This window comes from Sesamum indicum, linkage group LG9, assembly GCF_026168435.1.
Source record: "Sesamum indicum cultivar Baizhima isolate 11 linkage group LG9, ASM2616843v1, whole genome shotgun sequence".
Classification (NCBI taxonomy): domain Eukaryota; kingdom Viridiplantae; phylum Streptophyta; class Magnoliopsida; order Lamiales; family Pedaliaceae; genus Sesamum; species Sesamum indicum.
The window spans coordinates 23,112,510-23,124,933 of record NC_142665.1 but is presented as its reverse complement, the minus strand read 5'-3'; the positions used below and the strand labels follow the sequence as shown (position 1 = coordinate 23,124,933).

At 38.4% G+C, this 12,424-nt stretch overlaps 2 protein-coding genes across 2 annotated transcripts; one reads left to right on the top strand and one right to left on the bottom strand.

Moving 5' to 3' along the window:
• Positions 1-578: 578 nt before the first annotated feature.
• LOC105177698 (uncharacterized) lies at positions 579-4,919 on the top strand. The gene has a single exon (XM_011100934.3). It carries the CDS (start codon positions 1,705-1,707, stop codon positions 4,519-4,521), a length of 2,817 nt encoding a protein of 938 aa, XP_011099236.1. The 5' UTR covers positions 579-1,704; the 3' UTR covers positions 4,522-4,919.
• Positions 4,920-6,003: 1,084 nt separating this feature from the next.
• LOC105177699 (Prolyl oligopeptidase family protein) lies at positions 6,004-11,331 on the bottom strand. Its single transcript, XM_011100935.3, has 11 exons — positions 10,863-11,331; positions 10,074-10,252; positions 9,751-9,973; positions 9,526-9,667; positions 9,245-9,445; positions 9,036-9,167; positions 8,685-8,813; positions 7,732-8,141; positions 7,238-7,454; positions 6,803-6,993; positions 6,004-6,585 (listed from the first exon to the last, which is right to left on the bottom strand). The coding sequence occupies exons 1-11, from the start codon at positions 11,222-11,224 to the stop codon at positions 6,408-6,410; spliced, it is 2,364 nt and encodes a 787-aa protein (XP_011099237.1). The 5' UTR covers positions 11,225-11,331; the 3' UTR covers positions 6,004-6,407.
• Positions 11,332-12,424: the final 1,093 nt, after the last annotated feature.

Here is a 12,424-nt window from a genome sequence, read left to right as displayed (position 1 = left end):
AGTATTTAGTGCATTAATTTCATTAATTACGACTCGATGCATCATTACCACAAAAACACACACTAGATGCTTTTCTTTTCTTTTCTTTTTCCAATGACAGAATTTCGGGAAAAGAAAATTTAGTTTTGCTACTATTTTTTTATTATTAAAACAATAATTAAATAATTATATCCATATTAATAAATTATGTTGATTTGTCCAATAAACATATATCATAATAAATTGATATTAAGTAAAATAAATATTAAATGAGACATTTGAAACTTATGCACAGGAGTTTTACTGCCTAATCTTTAATGTAATAAAAGGAAGAAGGAGAAAATGATGGGAACATGTAACAATATTACTGTAGTTGGAGTTGGGAAGGAGGTAGACAGAAAACAGCTTTTACAAGCCAGCTGATTCTTTGACTTTGAAGCCATGACTGTTAGAAGAAAAGGTGTTAGGGGTGAGGAGGGTGGGCCACACCACGACTTTGTTTAATCAAGAATCCAATAACTCTACTAATAATAAAAAGGATTTTGATAAAAAATCAACTGATTATTGTTGGTGGGAGTGAAAGTCAAATGTGAATTTTTTCCTTACTGTTTGTTGAGGGCCTGGAGCACTATAAGCTATTCCTCAAATAACCCGCTAACCCCCAATGGAGTCAATGTCAAAGGAGAAGAGAGAGAGAGAGAGAGAGGAATATATAGTGAAAGAAAATAGATAGATGAGAGTGGGGTAATGGTAATGAATAGGGGTATGTTTTTGGATTCACAACTGAAGTAAATGTGCATTTGTTGTGGAGGGTCTGGCTTTAATTGGCTTGCAGAAAGGCAGAGAGAGAGAGAGATAGATTGAGAAAAAAGTTAAGAGCCCACTGCTCTTTGAGGTGATTCAACAAAAGAGGTAGAAGGGTTCCCTCTTTGATTCACAAAGCTGTGACCTTGTGAGGGATTTCTATTTCTCAGCAGGAGTTGGAGTTCTTGTTGTGCTTCTGGAACTTTTCTTCACAAGTCCCGTACAGTTCTTGCTCTGTACTTAAGATCTGGGGTTCTGTGTTCTTGGTGCTTTTTCTTCTTCCCTGCTTCCTCTTTCTGTTGGGGTTCTTGCTCACATGTTGTTCAAAGTTTGAATCTTTGAAGTGTGGGTCGTGAATATATTGTTTGTTTTTCTCCATTTTCTGTTCTTTGCGATTGCTCAGCTGTAGCAACCGAACCCTTGAATTCAGACTTGCCCAAATCTGCAGCTATAAAATTTACCCCTTTACTTTTTTCAGTCAGGTCATATTCATGTTCTCCTGTTGGGTTGTCATCATCTGAACAATATCTTGAAGAAATGTCGAATCTAGGGTTTCTTTGATCTGGAGCAATTGACTTTCCCTTTCTTTTAGTCACAGTGTTTTTTCAACTCAAAATCTCGTTTTTGTGTTTGAATGTTCGCCTAAAGCAAACGCCCGTTGTCCTTTCCCTCCTTAAGATAGGGATATTTTTGGATTTTTAAAGCAAAGTTTGATTCTGGAGGAAGCTTTTTCTGGGGTTTGATTCCTTCTGCTTTCGGGGATTTAGGGTTTGAACTGAGCCACTTTTTTCCGGGGTTAGTTGGTAGATGGGCTAAACCCAAAAAAACGAGCACCTTGCTTTCTTTTGCTTTCCCTGATTGTATCTTCTCTTTCTGAGATTGATTGTATACACTTGCAAGAAAAAAGAAAAGGAAGCTTTAATGCATCTCTCTCTATGGAAGCCATTATCTCACTGTGCTGCTCTGATCTTGGATAAAAAGAGCAGAAGAAGAGATGGGTCCGACCATTCGACAGAAGATATTAAGACGAACCCGTCAATCCTGAGGAAATTGCAAGAGCACAAGCTGAGGGAGGCTCTCGAAGAAGCATCTGAAGATGGTTTACTTGTTAAGTCCCAGGACATGGATTCTGAGTCATTGGCCAATCAAGATGAAGGCTTGGGCAGATCACGGTCCCTGGCACGGCTGAATGCCCAGAAAGAATTCCTCAGAGCCACTGCTCTTGCTGCTGAACGCACATTCGAGTCAGGAGACTCAATTCCACAGCTTAATGAGGCTTTCTCCAAGTTTCTTACAATGTACCCAAAGTACCAGTCATCAGAGAGGATTGATGTGCTGAGATTAGATGAGTATTCCCACCTCTCTGGACCTGCTTCAAAGGTATGCCTTGACTACTGTGGATTTGGGTTGTTTTCATTGCTGCAAACTGTTCATTATTGGGAATCATCTACATTTAGTTTGTCTGAAATTACTGCCAATTTGAGTAATCATGCGTTGTATGGAGGAGCTGAGAAAGGCACAGTAGAACATGATATAAAGACCAGAATAATGGATTATTTGAACATCCCTGAGAATGAATATGGCCTTGTTTTTACTGTGAGCCGTGGCTCGGCCTTTAAACTGCTTGCTGAATCGTACCCTTTCCACACAAACAAGAGGTTGTTGACCATGTTTGATCATGAAAGCCAATCAGTGAACTGGATGGCTCAGAGTGCTAGAGAGAAGGGTGCAAAGGTTCAAAGTGCATGGTTTAAATGGCCTACCCTGAAACTCTGTTCAACTGATCTAAGGAAGCAAATTTCTAGCAAGAAGAGGAGAAAGAAAGATTCAGCAACTGGTCTCTTTGTGTTCCCTGTCCAGTCCAGAGTAACTGGTGCAAAGTACTCGTACCAGTGGATGGCCCTGGCTCAACAGAACAATTGGCATGTCTTGCTTGATGCTGGAGCATTGGGACCAAAGGATATGGATTCTCTTGGATTGTCTTTATTCCGACCAGATTTCATCATCACGTCATTTTACAGGGTGTTTGGCTATGACCCAACTGGATTTGGATGCCTTCTAATCAAGAAATCTGTGATGGCAAGCCTTCAAAACCAGTCTGGTCATGCAGGTTCGGGCATCGTGAAAATTACACCTGTTTTTCCTCTGTACTTAAGTGATTCAATGGATAATTTTCCTGGGTTTGGTGAAGATGAAGAAGCTAGTGGGAACGGTGAAGTTAATTCTGAAACTCGCCCAGGATCTCAATTGCCTGCTTTTTCTGGTGCTTTCACTTCTGCTCAGGTAAGGGATGTATTTGAGACCGAGATGGAGCATGATAACAGTTCTGACAGGGATGGGACAAGCACCATATTTGAAGAAACTGAGAGTATTTCCGTGGGAGAGGTGATGAAAAGCCCAGTTTTCAGTGAAGACGAATCATCCGATAACTCACTGTGGATTGATTTGGGCCAGAGTCCATTTGGGTCTGATAATGCTGGTCATTCAAGCAAACACAAGGTCTCCTCTCCACTGCCACCTGCTTGGTTTTCTGGCCGGAAGAGTAATAAGCTGACTTCTCCAAAAGCCCCGAAGTTACCAACGAGCCCGATGTATGACAAGGAATTGAACCAAGGGCGTCGTGATGACCGCCACGTGCTTTCATTTGATGCGGCAGTTAGATCAGTGTCTCAAGAATTAGACCATTTCAAAGAGATTCCTGAAGAAGAACAGTTTACAGAGAGACACCCTGCTTCAAGAGAATGTTCGACTCCAGATAATCAACGTTTCCAGGAAATTGAAGAAGAACCTGAAATCAGCAATTCGATTAGGGCTGTGAAGGGGTCCAGTCTCAACCATTCAACTTCCATCTCCGATCATCAAAATATTCAGAATGGCTCTGCTTCTGAGATATGCCTTGAAAAGGAGAGTGCAATAAGAAGAGAGACAGAAGGTGAATTTAGGTTGCTGGAAAGGCGAGAAAGAAGCAGAATTGCTGGCGGCAGATTTTTTGGAATAGAAGAGACTGAGCAGCCTGGAAGCAGGGGCAGAAGGGTATCTTTTAGCACAGAAGACAGCCACAGACCTCATCTTAATCAATCTCTGGATCCAGGGGAATTATCCGCCACTAGTCTAGATGATGAAGACTACATGAGCAATGGGGAATGTGGGGATGGGCAAGATTCAGAGAGGGGTGAACCTGAGATACTCTGCAGGCATCTTGATCACATAAACATGTTGGGTCTAAACAAGACCACCTCCCGACTTCGGTTCTTGATTAACTGGCTTGTTACTTCTTTGCTGCAATTACGATTACCTGGTTCAAGTGGAAAGGACGGTGCACCACTTGTTCACATCTATGGCCCTAAAATAAAATATGAAAGAGGCGCTGCGGTTGCCTTTAATGTGAGGGATAGAAACAGGGGTCTGATTAGTCCAGAAGTAGTTCAAAAACTGGCTGAGTCTCATGGTATTTCTTTGGGTGTTGGAATCCTCAGTCACATACGGATCCTAGATAACCCCAAGCAGCAGCGGAAATCTTCAAGTCTCAGTGACACTACCCTTTGCAAGCCAATGGAAAATGGCAGACACGATGGTAAAAATGGATTCATCAGAGTTGAGGTTGTCACTGCTTCGCTCGGCTTTTTGACTAATTTTGATGACGTCTACAAGTTGTGGGCATTTGTGGCCAAGTTTCTTGACCCAGCATTTGTGAAAGAGGGCGTCCTTCCACCTGTTGCAGAGGAGGTTGAAGAATGAGGTGGGGAGTTGCTGCTAATACTTTTGTGCTGTTCCCTATCTATACAAGCAGAAGATGCAGAATCATAATGCTTAAAAATACCCGAATTCTGGGGCAAACTGAAAGTGTCAAGTGCAGGACTGAACATGAAATTTTTTTGGCAGGATTCTTTTTGCCCCTCCTGCATCTTTGCTGTAATCATGTTGATTTGTTCATTCTTGTTTTTGATTGCTGGATTCTATCCTTTGCTTTCGGGGAAGGGGGGGGGGGGTTCAATGTAGAGTTGGTTTAGAAACTTGTATCATTTCAGATAGTATTGATGGGGACTGAAGCAGAGATTGAAATGAGCATAACATTCCCTGTCCACATTCACCAAAGTGCGTTTCTGTATAAATATCATCCTATTTGCTTGCTTCAACTCGCTTATCCAATTCTTCTGAGTTTCTGAGAAAAGAATCAGTTGATTTGTTCTCTTATTTCGATGCTCATCTCCAGACAATAAAACCAAATATCAACTCGTTAAAATGTTGAAATTGTTATTCTACCGGCCCTGATGTCAATACATGACCAATTAGCACAGTGCAGAAATAGCAGATCACGGAGTTCATTAGTGTTTCTGACCCATTGAAAGGAAAAACAATAAAGGTTCCCTATTCATTGATCATGCGCGAACTCCATCAATCCCAGAAAACGGCTTCCATTTGCTTAACAAATAAATTTATAATAGTATTCTTATTGTGCCCACAATTTTAACTCTGCCCGGTTTTGGTCTCAGCACCTTCTCAGGTTCCGTATTCAGAAAGAAACGGACAGATAAATTATGGTGAAAGTTCGACAACAATATAAAACTAATACAGAAGAATTGATGGAACGCAAAGTTGAATTTTATTGATAATTAACACTACTAGAACTTTTCTTGCCTGATAAGGCCTACACTTGTTGGACATTCTGTTCCTATATTACTTTTTCCAACAAAATTTAAATACGACTCCAAGCCATAAGATATCAAGTGGAAAGATCACTATCGATAGATAAAGAGAGAGAGCTGCAGTCGTATTTGTTATGGCAATTATTATTTTGGGCCACACCATTTGATATTGTTTGCCATGTTGAATAATTATACTATCCTTTTCCCTTTTGAATTGGATTTGTAGATTCTACCTTACAGTAGAACTTGACAGTACCTTTCTTTACAAGGCATGCATATGATGATTAGACCTCAGCTTTTTCTCTATATAACAACAAAATGAAGAGACCACTCAGGCAACACCGAGATCCTTTTCATCACAATTTGGTGTGCAACTCTCTTTGGACAAATAAAAAATATAGCATACAATAAAAAAGGGCTCCATTTGATGGAAAAAGAACCCAACGTGGTAGCTGCTGACAGGACATTATTGACAGAAAAACAACTGTTTCCAGATAAATGAGTGGCAGCTGATTCTTGAGCTCATTGCTCCAATCAAGATTATCAACGAAAGCAATACTTGTAGAATAATGGGTTGTAAAGTGAATGAACATGATTGCCATAAACTTTAAACATTTTGGTCAATGAGCATAGCTGGTTATATGTACAAAAAGAACAAACTTTTAGTGCTTTATGGAATAAAAACAATAGGCCTGGCTACTCTTATGCAGAAAAGAGAATGAACTTTGATCAACTTAATGAAAAGAGAGCTCCACCTAACCTAGCCATGCGCCAAAAAGCCCTTCCACGATTCATAAAAGGTCTTCCCATTCCCCAACGAATGGCGCATGCAATGAAGTTGATAAGGTCAGATTACCACTCAAGAAGAAAAAGTTTGGTCTGGTAAATGTAGTTCAGGAAATAAGCTAATCTGCCTTTAAATTGCTGGGATCGATTGGTGAGGGATGAAGCCATATAGTTGATTCACCATGATCATCACTAAGGTTCCACAGTCTTCATGAGAAAAGCAGTTTCCATGGCTGCCTCCTTGCATTGCAAATACCTATTGTCCTCAACTACATCAGTTGTTAAATTAAGAAGTACAGGGCGGCTAGGATCATAAGCAGAATATTCCCTCACTCGTGCAACCCATTTTGCTGCTTCCCAGACCCCAAACCTGGTAAACATAAAGGCAGCAATAGTAAATGCTACATGAGTTTAACTGAATGTGAACATTAGCCAGCCAAATTAATAAATACGAAATAGAATTTTGAGACTTCTTAACCCATGTGTCATCCATCACAAAGTAATAAACTTTTTCCTCATTTCTATACTATTGCAGTAAAAAAGTATATATACTTGAGCAAAGAAACAGGAAAATTAAATCAATTTACCTGGTATTAAAAGATGATGTCACCAGAATGGCAGGGTATAGCACATCTTTTCGGATATTATCATAGGGAGAATATTCACGTATAGCCCGAAAATCTTCGATGTCTCCAGGGTATCCAAACTCCTCGTAGTCATTAGGTGTCAACGGTAAAATAGGCATAAGAAGGGTGTGTGTTGGATCTAAAAACGGAACCTAAACAAGAACAAATAGAATTTTAACTCTATGAAATGTTAAAGAAGTTAGAAGAATGAAAAAGGACAATAACCGTCAAAATAGGCAATAAAAGTCGATTATAACTCTCATTAGTTGTTTCTCTGACAGGAAGTCTTGTCAAACTTTTTGACATTCTTGCAAAGGAAACCAAAGTTTTACAGTAAATCAAACTTTGGCAAACTCAGGCTGGAGGTGCAGAAAAGGTGTTATAAAGTTGATCCACCTTCAGAACAGCAGCTCGAAATATATCTGGACAAAAGTTAATAGCTGAAGCAACCAACAATCCTCCAGCACTGTATCCCCAGCCAGCCAGTTTCGTATCTTGCACAACCTCTCTTTCAATCAGAAACTTAGCACAAGATATATAATCTTTAACAGAATTGAGTTTGTTTGTTCGCCTGCCATCATGATGCCATTTTCTACCTCCTCCACCTCCACCTCTGGAAATTAAGTCATGTGAAGGAGTCAGAGATGAAAGCAATCTGTAGTTCAGCATACTATTCTGAAAGGTTTAGTCGCATCTTTTCTAGCTAAGCATTTGCTCGAACAATTTGTCTTTTTGAATAATCCCGAAAGGAATAGTTCATGAACTAGAAGGAAGGTTGGGTGAAGAAAAAAATGGACAGAGGAAGTTCACATGGACACTTTAATGAAATATATCTATAAATTTCGGAGCTGAACACACACTTTTAAAAGGTAAACAGGTGCATAACAAACCTAACATCAGCATATGCAATAACCCAACCACGATCAAGAAGGCTTTTTAGCTCATTTCGCCACCTTTTATCCAGTGGCTCACCATAAGCTCCATGCCCATGAAGTAATCCAGGACTTCCACCATTTTTCTTCTGGTGGCGCGAATATAATATGGTCAGAGGAACCAAAACACCATCATATGAAGGGACATCATATTCTTCACAGGCATAATACTCGGTGAGATCATTCCATGGTCTATCATCTCCAGCATTATTGCCACAGAAGTTTATGGACATAGATGACTTCTGACTACTGCTCATAGAAGATGCTGATCCATACAAAACTCGAGTTCTTTCATAAAGCAAGTTTTGTTGTTGAACAATTGTCCATTTTCCATTTACTAGATCATAGTCAACTACTGCATCGGGCATCTGGAAAAATGAAAATAAAATAACTGCACAGGTGAGTACTATTACATAAAAATGAATGTAGCAATATCTTGAAAAACATAACTTCTATTTGACATCAAATCATTGTCCTGATGTTAGCGTATTTTCCTAATTTTTCGGCAAAGCTTTTATGCTGGTAATAGTCCAGCATAACAGAGTGAAGTACGAAGACCTAGTCAAGAAACTCTAGCGATAGTTCATTTCTAGTATTTGTGAGTGCCTTCAAATTCAATTGGCCAATTAGTCACTACTTTCGAAGGAGATGGTATAAGTTTAGCTGAAGAAGGCCTAGAAGCAATATTCTCGTAATATTAATCAAAGCATATGAAATACAAGTATAGTGGACAATTATATCTAAATATTTACACTCTGAAATCATTTTAATCAAGAAATAGGACCTGTGAGCTCAACCATTAATACATACCAGGGAAATACGGAAAATATTACTTAAGATAAATGAAGCTCAGTGGCCAGAAAATTAATTTGGAGAACAAGAAACAAAAGGTGAAATAATCAGATACATACCACAGGTGATGTTATTGCAAAGCGCATGATTGAAGAATAGAAGTCATAATTTGGTCCTGGCAATATTTGGGATACATGATCCGGGAGAGGCAAATTCTGTGGATTGAACTCTTTGAGATGAACTCCTACCTGTCAAAATATTATGTATAAGATACTGCAAAGTGCTGCTGGTCATTATGTACTTTACATATTTAGACATCTGTCAAACTTGTAAAAAGTCGATTCCCGTAGGACAATAGTTCTAAGTGGTATAAAGTATAATATATTCACCGCGGGTGTGGAAACAGAAAGTAAGACTTAATTCATTGCACCAAGTAATCAAGTATTTAAAGGATCAGAAGGCTGCATTACCTTGCTGTTACTTAGAGGTAAACAAATAGAATATAGCCTATATTTTCGTCCTTCCCTTACAATTAGCAGCACATGCGAATCACAGAAATCAACGTCTTCAATAATCAGCTCTTGGTCATTGGCAAAAACATTCTGCAAAAGATCACAGAAGAATAAAGATCATGACTGAGCCGTACATGAACTTCTAACAAATTACAAAACATGCTAACCTCCCAATCTCTTGGGCTGCATGACAAAGCGACAGGACTACGTAAGAGGTAATGGTGATCAACAGTTTGGCCCTGCGCAGCGGCATCTGTAAAGAGGTAGAGATATTCTTGGTGATGCTCAATAATGCAATGTGCATTTGCCTCACATTCCCATACAAGTGCCATTCCAGATAAGGGATCAGCTGCATTTATTAGAAAGACCTAATAGTGGGTCACAAATATAAAAACCGAGCTCTGCAAGAAATATTTAATCAGGATGTAAATAATTCTTGTGAGCATACCTTGGATGATTGGGTTGAGAATGCATTTACAGTCAAATACCTAAAGTCCTTAGTATGCCTTATACCCAGATGAACATTTTCTTGAGGTTCTTCTAAAAGCAAGACATCATCATCATTTGATCCAAGCATGCTACAATATAACCTGAGAAGAACCAAATATCAACTCTATTTGTAGGGCAAGTAGAATCAGAGAAAATTATGAGGGACAAAATCAGCAAAATCAACCTAAAGGGTCTCTTTTTGTCATCTGTGACTACATAAAGTAAAGCTTGCCCATCTTTAGCCCAAGCTATACTGGAAACCCGGTCAGCTTGGGGCTTGCTGCAAAGTGATCCAAAATTCAAGTCTCGAACAGATAATTTGAAGTAATCATTATCCTTGTCGTACATAGTGTATGCGAGATAACAGTGATCAGGGGACACTTCTGATAGTTCCTCATAGGCATAACCTGTTAATCAAAAAATAAAAATAGAAATATATTTGGACATATTGATGTCAATGTGAGGTACTGAAAAACCAAAAATTGGATAGCAGAAAGAAAATTATACCTCCAAATCTTTCAGCTTCTAGATTGTAATCGAGCAGCTTTTGCTCAATTTTCTTTCCAGATGTGAAATCAAAACCAGCTGATGGAGATTTATTAGAAATAAACTCTTCATTTAAGCTTGCCAATCTCCTACATAACACTGGATATTGCTTTCCTTCTTCAACTCGCCTATAGTACAACCTGCAATTCCCACAAATAAAATATAACAGGCAGTTAGACTCCGGCTCTTAACAATACAGATATAAAGTAACAGGAAATCCCTCAATTTTCAAAAATTATAACTCGTCAACTTCCATTCAATATGAAACCAATCTAAATAACATTAAATTCCGGGCCTCTTGGTCAGAGAATAACCTAGAAAGCGGTTCGATTCAGTAGTCCAGATATCAAACTGAACCAAAGACCACCTGCAAGAACTTCTCTTTCTTTTAACTTCTTGCTTTCGTAAGGCAAATTTTATTCTCCCCGAAAAGATAATCACAGCTAATGTCACTGCTGATTGCTGAACAAGAATTTATGCAAGCACACTCGAAATTTCCACCTCCACCCCTGCCGGAAAAGAAAAAGAAAAAGAAATTAAAGCAGTCCCCTCCTGTTCTCCAGCCCGACTCACCAGTTAGTTTCTCCCGAACAACTAGTTTCATTATTGGACTGGCTCACCGTTAAGATTCCTAATTTCACATCCTAAGCTACGAGGAGCATAACGTATTTCACAAAGACTCAGATTTCTGAACAATCAATGAAATAATTAAAGCAACAACAGATCACAGACAAGGAGCAGTGAAGTTACCAAGGTCCCCAACGCAGTGGAGGGCTGGAGAGTTCGGCGGCAAGGCGAGGAGCCATCTCCGCTTGGAGCTTGGACTGGAGGCGCTCCGTGTCGTACATGACAGCCTCAGTGTACTTCTCCTCCTGCTCCATGTACACGTCCATGTGCCGCATCGCCACCCGGTCGTTCAACTGCGACATCCAGTTGTACTCATCCTCCCACGATTCTCCGTGCAGGCAGAAACTCACCGGCTTCTTCGGGGGTTTGGGTGGCGACGGCGGGGATGGAGGCGGCTGGGGTTTCTGGGGCTTGTAATTAGCGCTTTGCAAGATGGCCCGGTGGCGGAGAAGGGGGCGGCGGACGGCGGTAAGCAGGTGGCGCATGTTGGTTAGTTGTCGGAAAGAAACAAAAGAAAATGTTGAGGTTAACCGCCGCGTTCAGAGGGAGGGGTTCTACAAGGGTTTTGACTTTTAATTAATTGGATTATACATTTCATTCAGCTAAAATACACTTTACGTTCTTGAACTATTTAACGTTTAATATTTATTATATTTATTAATTTAAAAAATAAATATTACATGATAAATAATTTAGGAATAAAGCATATTTTACCCTTTCATTTATCAACGAATTTAACCTTTAAGCCCCAATTAATTAAATTTTTTAACTTTAAAATAAAGACATATTAATATATTAGTTTATACTTCACTCCTTTGAGCTTTGATATAATTATACTTAGACTTGTTGTTATTTGAAAAATTATATTTAATATTTTTGAAGTTTGCTTCCATCTAACAAATAAGTCCAACGTCACTCAAAATTTACCGAATTTGCTGATATTAATAAAAAAAATATTTATATTTACCCCCAAATAATCTATTATCGACGTATAGTAGGTAAAATAATTTTGTTATAACCAAATTACGCTCATACATCTTTAGGCATTAATGCGTGTGAGGATGTATATTTTCACCTTTATAAGGGGAGTTTCGTTCGAAAAGAATTGTTTAGCCTATAATAAGTCAAGTTTTAAGTCAATTAAAGGTAAATATTAATTCTCATTCAATATTTTTATTAATATCAATAAATTTAATAAATTTTGATAATACAGTAATATAATTGTTCAAAAATGAAGGACAATTTTGTCCAATCGAAGAAAAAATATTATATTTATTAGTTTAGAAGAATAAATATTACATCAAGAATAATTTAAAGAAAACAAAATGCATTTAACCTTAAAAAAATAACTGACTAGTTACCAATTAATTCATTCAACTTCAACTTGAAATGATAGCATGAGTTTTTGTGTTCAATTTCTTGCATTTTCATCTCATCTCAATGAGTAAAAATGAATAGACGAGTTTGGTTGACATGATGATATTTTATTTAAGTATATAATTGAATATGAGATAAAAATATAACAACGATAGTTGATGATTTGATGTGTGTGCTAAATAACAAAAAAATTTAATTATTATAATTCTTGTGATTTTTTTATAAATTTTAGATCGTTTTCATTCGACTGAAAAAATTATCTCAAATTTGGTTGGATGGAATGAGATGAGAAATATTTGATACGTGAG

Coding starts and splice junctions, on each gene's coding strand:
- LOC105177699 (XM_011100935.3), bottom strand. CDS start 11,224: ATGCGCCACCTGCTTACCGCCGTCCGCCGCCCCCTTCTCCGCCACCGG. Junction 9,668..9,750: donor GACAAAAAGAGACCCTTTAG/GTTGATTTTGCT, acceptor GGTTCTTCTCAG/GTTATATTGTAGCATGCTTG. Junction 6,994..7,237: donor TTCGAGCTGCTGTTCTGAAG/GTGGATCAACTT, acceptor GTTCTTGTTTAG/GTTCCGTTTTTAGATCCAAC.
- LOC105177698 (XM_011100934.3), top strand. CDS start 1,705: ATGCATCTCTCTCTATGGAAGCCATTATCTCACTGTGCTGCTCTGATC.